Source organism: Colletes latitarsis, chromosome 14, assembly GCF_051014445.1.
Source record: "Colletes latitarsis isolate SP2378_abdomen chromosome 14, iyColLati1, whole genome shotgun sequence".
Classification (NCBI taxonomy): domain Eukaryota; kingdom Metazoa; phylum Arthropoda; class Insecta; order Hymenoptera; family Colletidae; genus Colletes; species Colletes latitarsis.
The window spans coordinates 20,646,672-20,659,315 of NC_135147.1; the positions used below are offsets into that span (position 1 = coordinate 20,646,672).

At 36.9% G+C, this 12,644-nt stretch overlaps 1 protein-coding gene across 4 annotated transcripts in view; it reads left to right on the top strand.

The window, feature by feature from the left end:
* Positions 1–12,644, top strand: part of LOC143350123 (low-density lipoprotein receptor) — a 49,722-nt gene that overhangs the window by 32,514 nt on the left and 4,564 nt on the right. For 3 of the 4 annotated variants that reach the window (XM_076781968.1, XM_076781970.1, XM_076781969.1), the window contains 7 exons: positions 1,100–1,222; positions 6,740–6,975; positions 7,672–7,873; positions 10,747–11,058; positions 11,264–11,564; positions 11,653–11,944; positions 12,029–12,509. In XM_076781968.1, coding sequence (XP_076638083.1) covers positions 1,100–1,222; positions 6,740–6,975; positions 7,672–7,873; positions 10,747–11,058; positions 11,264–11,564; positions 11,653–11,944; positions 12,029–12,509 — 1,947 coding nt within the window. The remainder of the gene's footprint in view (positions 1–1,099; positions 1,223–6,739; positions 6,976–7,671; positions 7,874–10,746; positions 11,059–11,263; positions 11,565–11,652; positions 11,945–12,028; positions 12,510–12,644) is intronic. The other variant, XM_076781971.1, reaches the window with a different exon arrangement.

Below are 12,644 nucleotides of genomic sequence, written 5' to 3' on the forward strand. Positions count from 1 at the left end.
TTGTTGCTTCTGTTCTGCTTTTGTAAAATAGTAACGAGATAAGAGTACTTATCAATTTGGAATCCAAGTCGTACCAAAGAGAGGGAACGTTGAAAGAATTTCGCCGATCGGAAAAATAGAAATCGACTCGTGGATCGCCTATTGGTCAATTACGATCGGATGACTATCATTTCGTTGTTTCGTGGCGTTATTCTGAAATAATTATTGTACCGGCGGATACAAGTCGGACACTTTGGAGCACTTTCTCTGTTATTATTACGAATTTCTACGCGCTTACGAAATCGTCGACTAACGCGCGCCTCGACAAAGTATAATTACGCCTTATCCGACGCGTTACAACGATCTCGCCATTCTTTAATCCTTAACTGGTAGCGCCGTATCTGTCATCGGTAATTCGAGGCTTGCACTATTATAGCAATTTGCGCAACCAGAATGTTCAACGAGAATGAAAAGTACTCTCCAGCTTGTATTAATGGCCGTGGATTTTATGAACACGTCGTAAAAGGTCAAACGAATAAGCGCAACGCGACAGATAATATGCGAAAAAAGATCTACGGGGTGTCTTGCGTAAGCATCGACAGGAAATTAGACGCTTGTCTGGCTGTTCTGTGCTGCTTACTAATTTACGACGGGGGTACCTTCGTTCCGTTCGAAAGCTATCTTTATTTCATGTACTCGTTTCCGTGTAATTTTAGACGTGTCCAGATATAATCTATCAAAACTATAGTTGTCTTATAACAAAAAAAAAGCCATCAGATATTAAAAAGAAAAAACGCTTCCAATAATATCCTCCTCTTGTTGGCGATCGACACTTCTTTTATTGTTTTATGTGTTTCTTTCTTATCTGTTCCCTTTTCTTTCGCGTACGTGAAAGGTGGCGTTTACGATGATAAAATAAAGAAATACAAAAATTGCTTCCGAATACAATTGGTTCTGGGGATGCAATTCGCGGGTTTCGAGACGTCTCTCGTCTTTCTCGAGGAAAATAGGGCACGACGATGTCGCCATTGTACGCGCGAACGGGGCCTCGGCACCGTGTGCCTGGCGTCTCGTCGCGCTTTGAAATGAAAATCAGTTCAATCAATTTGTCATCTTGTAGGGACGAAGAATTGCACGGCGGAACAGTTCACGTGTCACTCGGGAAATGGCGAATGCGTGGCACTTACATGGATGTGCGACAGCAACCCAGACTGTTCGGACGCTTCAGACGAGGCTGAGTGCAGTAAGCTTTTTCACGGGGACTCTCCATTACGCTTGTGCTTTCTCATGTAGATTTGCTTTCTATTCTCTAAACACAAGGATGGAAAACCCAGCAAGCTTCCTAAACATTTTTTGTCAAACGCGTATCCTCTTCGTTTATAAATTGCATCGTCCAACGCGAATTTTGTTCTGAGTTTTTAGTAGAGTTCCTCGTCTCAAACATGTTTAGTTTTCGAAAAAACTTAATGGCTGCCTATACTGACGTATTCAGAAGGCTTTCCTGTATTTGTTAAGACCAACTGGAGCTTTCTAGCATTTTTAGTTTTCATGTAATACCTAATTTTTGTCCAGAATTGCATTTCTCGCGACGTTTATTCAAATTATAGTAATATGTTTTTTAAATAACCTGGACGTATTATTAAGTTTCTCGAAATACGAATAAAAAAGTAAGCAGAATCCCCCGATATTTAAACAGATATTAACTATGTATACGTAAGTATCTCTGTGTAATTTTGGTAAAAATCAATTGTGCGGGAAGTATTCAGTCTGATGAGGAATCTGTGAAGCAATACGCAGTCCTCCTAATGCTAAAAGGTTCTCCATCCCTGTTTAAACACGTTGGCCGCCAAGCAACGAGCATTGTACGTTTATTTTCCAACCCGAGCGATTCATCGTCGACTTTTTTTAGTTTTTCAGCTTCTCCTCTGACTTGCAATGAACCATTCTCAAGCGGACAATTCGTCATCCAAAAATAAGCAAAACCTCTGGAATAAATTTTCTTCGTAACGAACGAGATTTTACTTTCCAGGAAATTGACTTTTTTCTTGGGAACGAACAATAAAACCGGAAAAATGTTATACCACATTTTTTACGCGCAATTAAACTTGGTCATAACGAGCACTAATAGCTATACGTTAAATCTACCTCCTATTTATTCTATTTCCGAATAATTTCATAGGAATACTAAACAAGGAAAGAATAATTTAAAAAACTAAATAATGTAATCACAAATATTACCGATGAATTAAATTCAGCTTCCATTTTGTTAGTTCCTAACAATTTGACAAAGTTTATTTTTTCGCAATCAAAAACAGTACTTGTAAACACGATTTTAATCAGTCTTTTTAATGGAATCGTAAAATTGATATTTGTATCGATGGTTTCATTTTAATATTTTTCAAGTTTTCCACAACATAGCGTGCTTGTTATAACAGTGAGCAATTGCATTGGAATATGTATAAATTAAACTCACGATGGCTTTTTGTTAATTACTACCGTGATCTCGTTTTTTCCGTGCTTGTTATCACCAAGTTTGACTTTTTTTTGTATAAGGAATCGTTTTCTACTCGATTCTACCACAAATTATGTGGAACGAACAGTGAATTTTAACACTAAACCTACCGACACTTCATGTATACCCATTCCTAGCAAGACCTACAAAATTTTTTGATTTTCATCGAATAGAAGATAAAATACCATTGAAAACGAAATTTGTTTCAAGTCGATACCATAGTTAATTCCGAAGAAAACAATTACTTACGGAAAAATGTTAGTAATTACGCAAACATCCTGTAAAACTTCTTTGGGTGCATAATGTCAAAGTAAATCTAAAAATAAATATAGAAGAAAGCATAAATTATAATAGTTGATATATTCATTGGATTGAGGATGAAAAGCCCTTTAAAATGAGTCTTCGTTCAAGTCGATAGCATAATTAGTTCTGGAGATATAACGATTTTTGTTTCAAGTCGATCGCGTGGGTAGTTCCGAAGATATAAGGGTTCGAAGCGTTTGTTTACGTTTCATTATAACGCCGGCGCGAGGTGAATGACCGTACGTGCTCGTAGTAAATAGTAAATTCTTGGAAATACTACGGAAGTAGGTCACGATAGTCACGTACGTAGGGTAGGTCAGCACAATGCACGTGCGAGAGAGAGGTCCGACGCGTCAGACAAAGACAGAGATAGTCGAATTAAAAAAATTACCTTTTACATAAATTACGATATCTCCAAAACGGAAAGTCGGATCGACAAGAACCAAAAACCATTTCAAAGGGGAAGCTTCACCGCTGCCAACAGTGGTTCAATTATTAATAAAACACTATTAGTTTCGGAACTACACGCGTCTAAAGTTTTAGTATTTTTAATACGCGTTGTTAGACTGTTCTAAGACAGTGGAAACTGAAGATTCCCTCTTTTCATCGTTGCTATACCTATTTTAAGCTAACCAGAATTTGATACTGTACTCTATCCACTTTTTTACAGAAAAATGTAAATCTTTTAACCGGTCAAGTGACCAGTCGTGGTAGGTTTAGTGTTAATTATGGACACTGTTTTTGCTTGGGAATGGTGCATTGTTTAGTATATTGAATTGAACCTTGGTGGTCAACATGTTAAAGTTTTAACCCTTGACTGACAGACTGAACCCAAAATAGATCACACTTAATCTTTGATATGTTATTGAACTTAATAGTGAATTACACTCTGCAAATTCACACTGTCAGTCGAGCATCAATTCGCAATAAGATTAATCTTAGATATACTTTTTCTTAACTGCATGACTGTGGCGTTTGGATACAATTTCTTTTAAAACGTTTAACCAGGAACGTGTTTAGAATCAATCGTTTCGAGTTCAGAAATGTTATCGATTTTGACCCGACGTTGGTCGAAAATTATTAAACAAAGGAAGGGCGATGGACTGTTAACATTGTTAGGTGGTGTCCATAGGGTGCTTATTAGAGTGGATATTAAAAGTTAACATCGCGGAGGTTGCGTTGTAAAGCATGGGCGAAAAAAATGAAACACACCGCCTTCTCTTTGTATTTTAAGGATTAATATGTAACATCGTGTGCTCTGTAATCGTTGCATGCCGCATGCTTCTCCCTAATTAATAATTGTTGCACGTACGGGAATCCCACCATCGCTCGGATATTGCGGAACCCTCGTTGTTCTTTTTATTACGCTTTAAATATAATCATCGTAATTACGAGACGTACGTTTTCATTCTCTCCTAATTAGTCTTTTCCAAGCAACCGCGTGATTGCACTAACATAGATAATATCTATTGTTTCGGAGATATATATACGATAAGTGTCACATAAAATCGTACATTTTGTAGTTTCAACGATTTTTGTTTATAAAATGCGAACAACCACAATGTTACAAACAAATAAAAGCCTTGAGAATGCTTTTTACACGACGAACGGTTAAAAATAACAGCAGAATATTGCAAAACTTCAATGAAATGTATTTAAACAAATAGTGGCTAACCTATAGAATGTTAATACAAAAAATATACCTCAATTTTATTTGTACAATTTTTACTAACAATAAGGTTTCACCTCTTTTAATTATGCTTTGTTCGCCATAATGAGTAAATGAATGGGAAATGCAAATTGAAAAAACGAGATTCAGAGCAATGGAGCTCTGCGACCTACCCTTATTTCAACCTTATTTTATAGTTCTATGCATAATTATAAATTCTGTTTCAGAAATTAATAATGTACACAATTTTAAGTGACACTCACTGTATTGAAATTCTTTCCGTCATATTTTATACTTACTAATATTTGTTCACAAGATGTATTGTATTACTCTGATCTTTTTGTTCTTTATTTTTAATATTTCGATAATGATTATAAAATTTAAAAGTAATTTGATATTCTTACTTAAAGAAGTGTTTTGTAATTTTTTTAACGAGATACGCGCTTTTTTCTATCAGAATTTAAACTGTGTATATTTTGCTGCAAATATTAATTTCCTTCGCGTAGAGTAATATAATTTCATTCCTCAATAAAATCGGTATTGGGATTTTCCGTAAAATAATCGGGCAAGCTTCTCTGGAAAAGTTTAACATTTTACGAATGGATTGCACAAGCTACAACATCTAATTTTTTCATAAAGTGACTTATGATTTGTTCGCCGTGGCGATTCCACTTGTTTATATATCGATGCTGTTTCCGTAGTATTTCTGTTCTTTCTTTCTTTACTTCTTTACCGGTTTGCGACATTGACCTTTTGCTGTTCGACGTAACGTTTGCTTTCTTTTCTTTGTTAACAAAGAAGAGAAAAGTAAATTGTATATTTTATTGCTCGGAAGAATCGTAATTGTCTTCCATGTTTCGTTCGATTCGATATAAAATCGAATAGAACCGCAAGAGGTCAGAAAATATAAAATCAATATACGCGGTGCGAGCAATCAGAATGTTCCCGAAAATTTCCCATCGTACAATCAATATCTTTACGTGGTTGTATACTTTCATTGATTTCTAACGAATGATGAGTGTGTTACGTGAGTATTGGCCTTGTGTAGCTCGTAGATGAACAAATAGCTTTTGACTCTATATTAGACTTAATGTTGAACAGTGTCGTGGTAGGAGTACGTTGTACCACGTCTGTCGTTGATCAAGGAGCGGTTAATTACCTCGCTTAATTATAGGACCATGCTAAGAAACTTATTTCTTCCGGCGTATCGTCTTACCAGTGCAAATAGTTCATCGCATAATTTAAACGTTGCTTTCGTCGAGTGCAGCTTCGAACGTCTTATAAACTTCCAAAACTTAAATTTAATTTATCGGTAATTAACGTAACGATTTTTGGAGCGACCTCTCGCTCGCAACTTAACTGAGTAACGTATTTAAAAAATCGACAGTTACAAAAGGTGTGTACGATCAGGACGAGCAATATTCAGAAGAATATAAACGATCTTTGGTAAATTTTGATAAGAAACGACTTTGAGCATTATAATTATAAAAGTAAAAATGAATTAATTTAAATATGTTTACTTAAAAGATAGATTTTTCCTCTGTATATAAGCTTAACTCTACTAGGATTTAACATAGTATCAACGTTCGTGATAACCAAAATGGACATATTGTCGGCTTGCAGCACACATATTGCATGCCCATTTTTTGTTTTTATACGCTGCAAACAATTTTTGGCTGTTTTTCTATAAAAATTATACTATCGTGTATTGTATAAATTCGATATAAAAAATATATTTGTTCACTGTACGTTCCTGAATTCAATATTCTGTCTACACAAACGTTATGTCAGAGAACACATAATAAACGTAGTATGTCCGTCCATGTAATATGTCTATACTGCTACATTTATTGTTTTATTCTTGGAAAAATTTGACATTTATCTTTTATTGCAATACCTTTTACGTATTCTTCTAATGTATTTAATAACGTTGGACTGGCAAAAGAAGAAATAGGTTGTCTTAGTCATATTTTTTTTGTGTACTAGAGAGTGACACACAATGGTTAGCATAATTTAAAAAATTCTAAATATAATATATTTCAATTCTTTTAATAAAGAATAAGTTTCTTGCAAAAAATAAGAAATAACATGATTCCCATTATCCAATATTTTTCAAAGTCCACGTTTCGCCATTCTTGTTTGCACTACTTCGAAATCCTTTGTCGCGCGTTTTCGTGTTACGATTAGCGCGATGAATCGTTAGAATCGCGTCGTGGACGTAAATTATTGCTAATCTTTTGTTTGTTTCTTCGTTCCCTCGAACGTGTTTCCTTCAGACGACACTTGTCGGTCCGACGAGTTCACGTGCGCGAATGCGAACTGCATCCAGCAAGCTTGGGTATGCGATAACGACAACGACTGCGGAGATGGCAGCGACGAAAAGGATTGCAAGCCAACCACTTGTCAGCCCGATACGGAGTTCGCTTGCTCGGAAAATGTTTGCATAACATCCCGCTGGAGGTGCGACGGCGACTTCGATTGTCCAAATAAGTCCGATGAAATCGGATGCAAGGTAACGGTTACGCTCGACAATGCGCGGGGAACTCTTATTCTGTTTTGTTCGGGGATTTTATTTCAGCAAAGCTGCATCGAAGCCGATGTAACACAGAAATATCAATAGCTTTGTAATACAGAAACCGATATACAGGGTATTCGGCCACCTCTGGGAAAAATTTTAATGGGAGATTCTAGAGGCCAAAATGAGACGAAAATCAAGAATACCAATTTTTTGATGGAGGCTTCGTTAAAAAGTTATTAACGTTTAAAGTTCCGCTTGTAGAACAGCAATCTGCGAAGAGCTGCTTGCACGCGATAGTGGTTCTCACTCAGCATGAGAAACTCTACTTATTGGCGTATCGACAGCCTTACAGTTTTCTGAGTGAGAACCACTATCGCGCGTACGCAGCTGTTCGCAAATTGCCGTTCTACAGGCGGAACTTTAAACGTTAATAACTTTTTAACGAAGCCTCCATCAAAAGATTGGTATTCTTAATTTTCGTCCTACTTTGGCCTCTAGAATCTCCCATTAAAATTTTTCCCGGATGTGGCCGAATGCCCTGTATGTACTACCGAATAACGAAATACACACCGGTATTATTCTGTACAGTGTCGCCTTCTTGTCGATGTCAGAGTCATGACGTTAAGAAAGATACTAACGATATTCAAGATCGCAACGAACGATAATGTGAAATGTTTTTTGAATGGTTAGGACTTCAACGACAAGGGATCGAGTCATTGCAGCAAAAAGGAATTCGATTGCGGGAACGATCTCACGTGCATCCACCAAAGCTGGGTCTGCGACGGTGGGAAAGATTGCCCAAACGGTGCAGACGAATCACTTGAACGGTGCCATAATGTCACGTGCAGACTCGATCAGTTTCAATGCGGAGATCGTCGCGGTTGCATATCAGGTATTCCGATAACCACAGAATCAATATTTCATTTAACCTTAGCGCGACAAGGATGGGGCGTTCTTTGCTCAGAGGTCTTTAACGAAATAAAAATAAACTGAATAAAAATAATCTCGATATCTGAAAAAATTTTGTTTTACTAAATCTTTTCTTCAATGTGCTGAAAGGGTATAGCCGAATAAGGAGGTCAAATGTTATTAATTTTTCACACCTACAATTTGGGATCGAAAAATCGAAAAAAATTCTCAAACACGTATCTCGATAACCACAATGCATCAAATTGTTTACGTAATTTTCGTACTCGATTAAACACGGAAAATAGGCACGAATTCGATAATCCGAATTTTCCCTATAACTACTCTTCCGAACAAGGTAGAGGGTTGAAACTTGGCACAAAATGTTTAATTCTGATGCTCTATCGATGGATCCATCGTATGTCAAATTTGGTTCAAGGACACGTTTGACCCCCTTATTCGGCTATACCCTTTCATGAATTTTCCTTGTTTTGCGTTCTACACAATAATCTCTTTGATCTGTTTGTTCATTATGGTTAGAATGGATTACCTTATAAAGCGTGTTTTTCTAAGTACGTTTGTAAAATTTGATGTCGATTGCTGCATTATTTTCCAAGATACAAGTTACACTGTTTCGCAAAATGCTGTTTTAAGAAAAGCAGCTTTAGAGAGTTTCCAGTTAGGTTACCAGGTATACAAAATGAAAATGCATGGACGCACAGGTAATCAGCTATTCCAGGGTTATCTAGTTGATCCTCTCTTTCCTCGAAAACCTCCTTTTAATCTACATTCTCGTTTTTGTAAGCGGTTATTTTCTTGGAAGATTCTCAGTGACATTAGTTAGCTGAATCAATTCTAAGTACTATGACCTCCATTCTCGTTGTGAATGAAGCAAGAAGACAAAAAAACGAGCGATTTCAATTATTTTTAAGGAAAAGTATTATTATTATTATTAGCGATTGAATAGGAACTATTGATTACAAGGTAGAAAGCTATCTAGGAAGAGCAAATTTAGAATTCGTTAGCATATTAATTTATTTATTTTTAAGGAAAAGTATTATTATTTCTATTAGCGATTGAATAGGAACTATTGATTACAAGGTAGAAAGCCATTTAGAAAGTAAAAATTTAGAATTCCTTAGCACATTAATTTAGAAAAATGTATTAAATACATAAATTTTAAGTTTTGTGTACATATTTACGTGCAAATACTTTTGGGCGAATCGAGAATTTCGTAGGTAGAGCGTAAAACTTCTTGAACTTTGCTTAAAAGCAAACCAGGGTGATGGTAATTTATCCAATTTCTCCACGGCTTCCGTGCGTCTCCGCTTGCACCACGAATTCACTTTCGTGTCCCTCTCTTGAAATAGCTCTACAGGTCTCGGTTTTCCGAATTCTGACTTGAAACTTTACGAACGCAATCTTAATACTTCAAACTTTTCGAAAATACGAACAAAACTTAGCGACTTGGCTCTTTCTATCGGCGATTTATTAGTTGCGGGTGATAAAATCACGACGTAACGATTCGATTCGTCGCAGGTCCTCGTCTGACGATCCGACTTATTCTGAGAGACACGAATTGTGTTTGATGATAATTAGAAATATACAGGATGTTCGGCCATCCCTGGGAAAAATTTTAATGGGAGATTCTAGAGACCAAAATAAGACGAAAATCAAGGATATCAATTTCTTGACTGAGGCTTCGTTAAAAAGTAATTAAAAAATTTCAAATCATTCTGAAAAAATTATTTTTGGTTGCAAGGGTCGATTACAATTATTTTTGGTCATTATACATACCCCCGAATTCCTACCCACTTTCGAGAAAAAAATTCTTTACCGAAAATATAATTTCTGGCCAGAAATGGTTCTCCGAAATTTCATGTGAATCTTTGAAACATCATAACTCCTGAACGGATTGGACGATTTTAATGTTTAAAAAAGCAAACTACGCGTATTTTGATGGAGAATATGTACAAATCGCAAAAATATTCGAAAAGTTGGTCCTTGACACCGCAAAATGAGAAAAACCCCATAAAAATGGTCCAATTTTCAAACAGCCATAACTCCTACAATTGTGCATATATTTCAATGAAACTTTTTCTTGAGGTAGAGCCCATGGGTACCTACAAAAAAGTATTAGACAACTTTTCTGTACAGCGCCAACCAAATTTAATAAAAATCAAAAACGAATTTTTAAGAAAAATCGACAGGGGGTAGGGTGCCTAAATTTTTCGTCAAAAAAAAAAATTACAAATCGTTGTGGAAAAATTATTTTTCGGTTGCAGGGATCAATTACAATCATTTTTGGTCAATAGACATATCCCCGAAATCCTATCCACTTTTTAGAAAAAAATTCGAGAAGGTGTGAAATTTTTCGACAAAATTAGAAAATTTCAAATCGTTCTGGAAAAATTATTTTCGGTTGCAAGGGTCAAATACAATCATTTTTGGTGAATTGACATACCCCCGAAATCCTACACATCTTCGAGAAAAAAATTCAGAACGGCGGAACTTTAAACGTCAATAACTTTTTAACGAAGCCTCCATCAACAAATTGGTATTCTTGATTTTCGTCCTATTTTGGCCTCTAGAATCTCCCATTACAATATTTCCCAGGGTTGGCCGAACACCCTGTATAGATAAAGTTTTACGTTATGGTTTAATCGCCAACGATCACTCGTTAATAAAAAAAATTAAGGTACCCAATTTTATTTGAACTTTTGTTCCATATTTAACGACTGGTGCTATTAGCGTACGCAACGTGTTAGTGAAATAACTCCCCATTTTACTTCGCGTTTCCGTTTTGACCAACTCACCCCTACGTAGGTCTAATGCAGTGCAATTGTTTAAATGCGTCAGGTCACCTGTATTGCAACGGTAAAGCGGAATGCGCGGATGGTAGCGACGAGAAAAGTTGTACGAGCAAAGCGGTCGCCTGTGATCCCTCGACTCAGTTCGAATGCAGCGAGGGCTCGTGTATTCCCATGAACAACGTGTGCAATAAAAATCGTGACTGCCTCGGTTGGGAAGACGAAAGTGCCGAACTTTGTGGCGTGAACGAGTGTCAGAAAAACAACGGCGGATGTTCGCAAATTTGCATCGATTTACCCATCGGTTTCCGGTGCGACTGCAGCGCGGGATACAGATTAATTGACAATCGAACGTGCGATGGTAAGACATAATTAATGTATTGAACCAAGTGTCCCAAGTATCGACGCAATTTTAAAAAATCTTCATTTTTAAATTCTGCATATCATTTATTAATTGCATAAATTGAAAGTCTCGACGATTGGATTAGAATTAAAATTGCGCACCCTCGTCTCACCGAATGTAACAAATTTCTATAATAAACGAGATCATATTCTTGTTGTTTAAGACATAGACGAATGTCTAGAACCAGGCAGTTGTTCCCAGTTCTGTTTGAACGAAAAGGGTAGCTTTAAATGCAGCTGCGCTGCGGGCTACCTTAAAGACCCTAGGAATCACGCTCGTTGCAAAGCAGCAGAAGGTCACGCGAGTCTTCTCTTCACCAGAAAGCACGACATAAGAAAAGTAGCTCTGGACCGTCAAGAGATGACAGAGATAGTAAACAATACAAAAATGGCAGCAGCTTTAGATTTTGTATTCCGTACGGGCATGATTTTTTGGAGCGACATAAGCGAGAAAAAGATCTACAAGTGAGGATTCTTGATCGTTTCCCGACCGTTTTTTGATTATTTTTATTCGTTCTTTATTTTTAAATATCGTAAAATTGTCGTTGTTTAGAGCTCCGATAGACGAGGGTAATGAACGTTCGGTTGTCATCGATGACGGTCTGACAACGTCGGATGGACTTGCTGTCGATTGGATATACAATCATATTTATTGGACCGATTCTGGAAAAAATACCATCGAATTGGCAAACTTCGAAGGCAATATGAGAAAAACTCTTATACGAGACCGTATACAGGAACCGAGAGCGATCGCTTTGAATCCATTGGATGGTTGGATGTTTTGGACAGATTGGAGCGACGAGGCTCGTATTGAAAAAGCTGGCATGGACGGTTCTCATCGAACGGTAGATTTTAAAAATTAATTAAGCGTCTTTAAACTAATTTTGGTAAAATAATAACAAGATCACTGACAATTTATATTTGCGCAGATTATAGTTGATAACAACGTGAAATGGCCGAATGGCTTAACTTTGGATTTAATAGGGAAGAAGATTTATTGGGTGGATGCAAAGTTGAATATAATAGGATCGTGTAATTACGATGGCACGGGTAGACGGACGGTTCTTTATTCTCCCGATTCGTTGAGGCATCCGTACAGTATTACAACCTTTGAAGATTATGTGTATTGGACCGATTGGGACAAGAAAACGATATTCACGGCGAATAAATTTACCGGGAAAGAGGTCGAAGCTGTCACGTCTGTTCAAACTCTCGAACACCCGATGGTCGTTCACGTGTATCATCCGTACAGGCAGCCAGACGGAATGAATCAATGTCAAGCCGTGAATGGTCACTGTAGTCACTTGTGCTTACCTGCACCAAGAATTAATTCAAAGTCACCTCTTCTTAGTTGCGCTTGCCCGGATGGCCTAAGACTATTACCTGATGGTTTAATGTGTGTAGAAAAGGGTAAGCTAAATTTACGCATTGGTATTTAGAATTCTAAACGAGTCACATGCATTGGTTTACTATGCACGTCTCGACGAAAATTCGAAGGAATGACGTGAAAATGAACGTATTGCATGCTATTACAATATATTAATG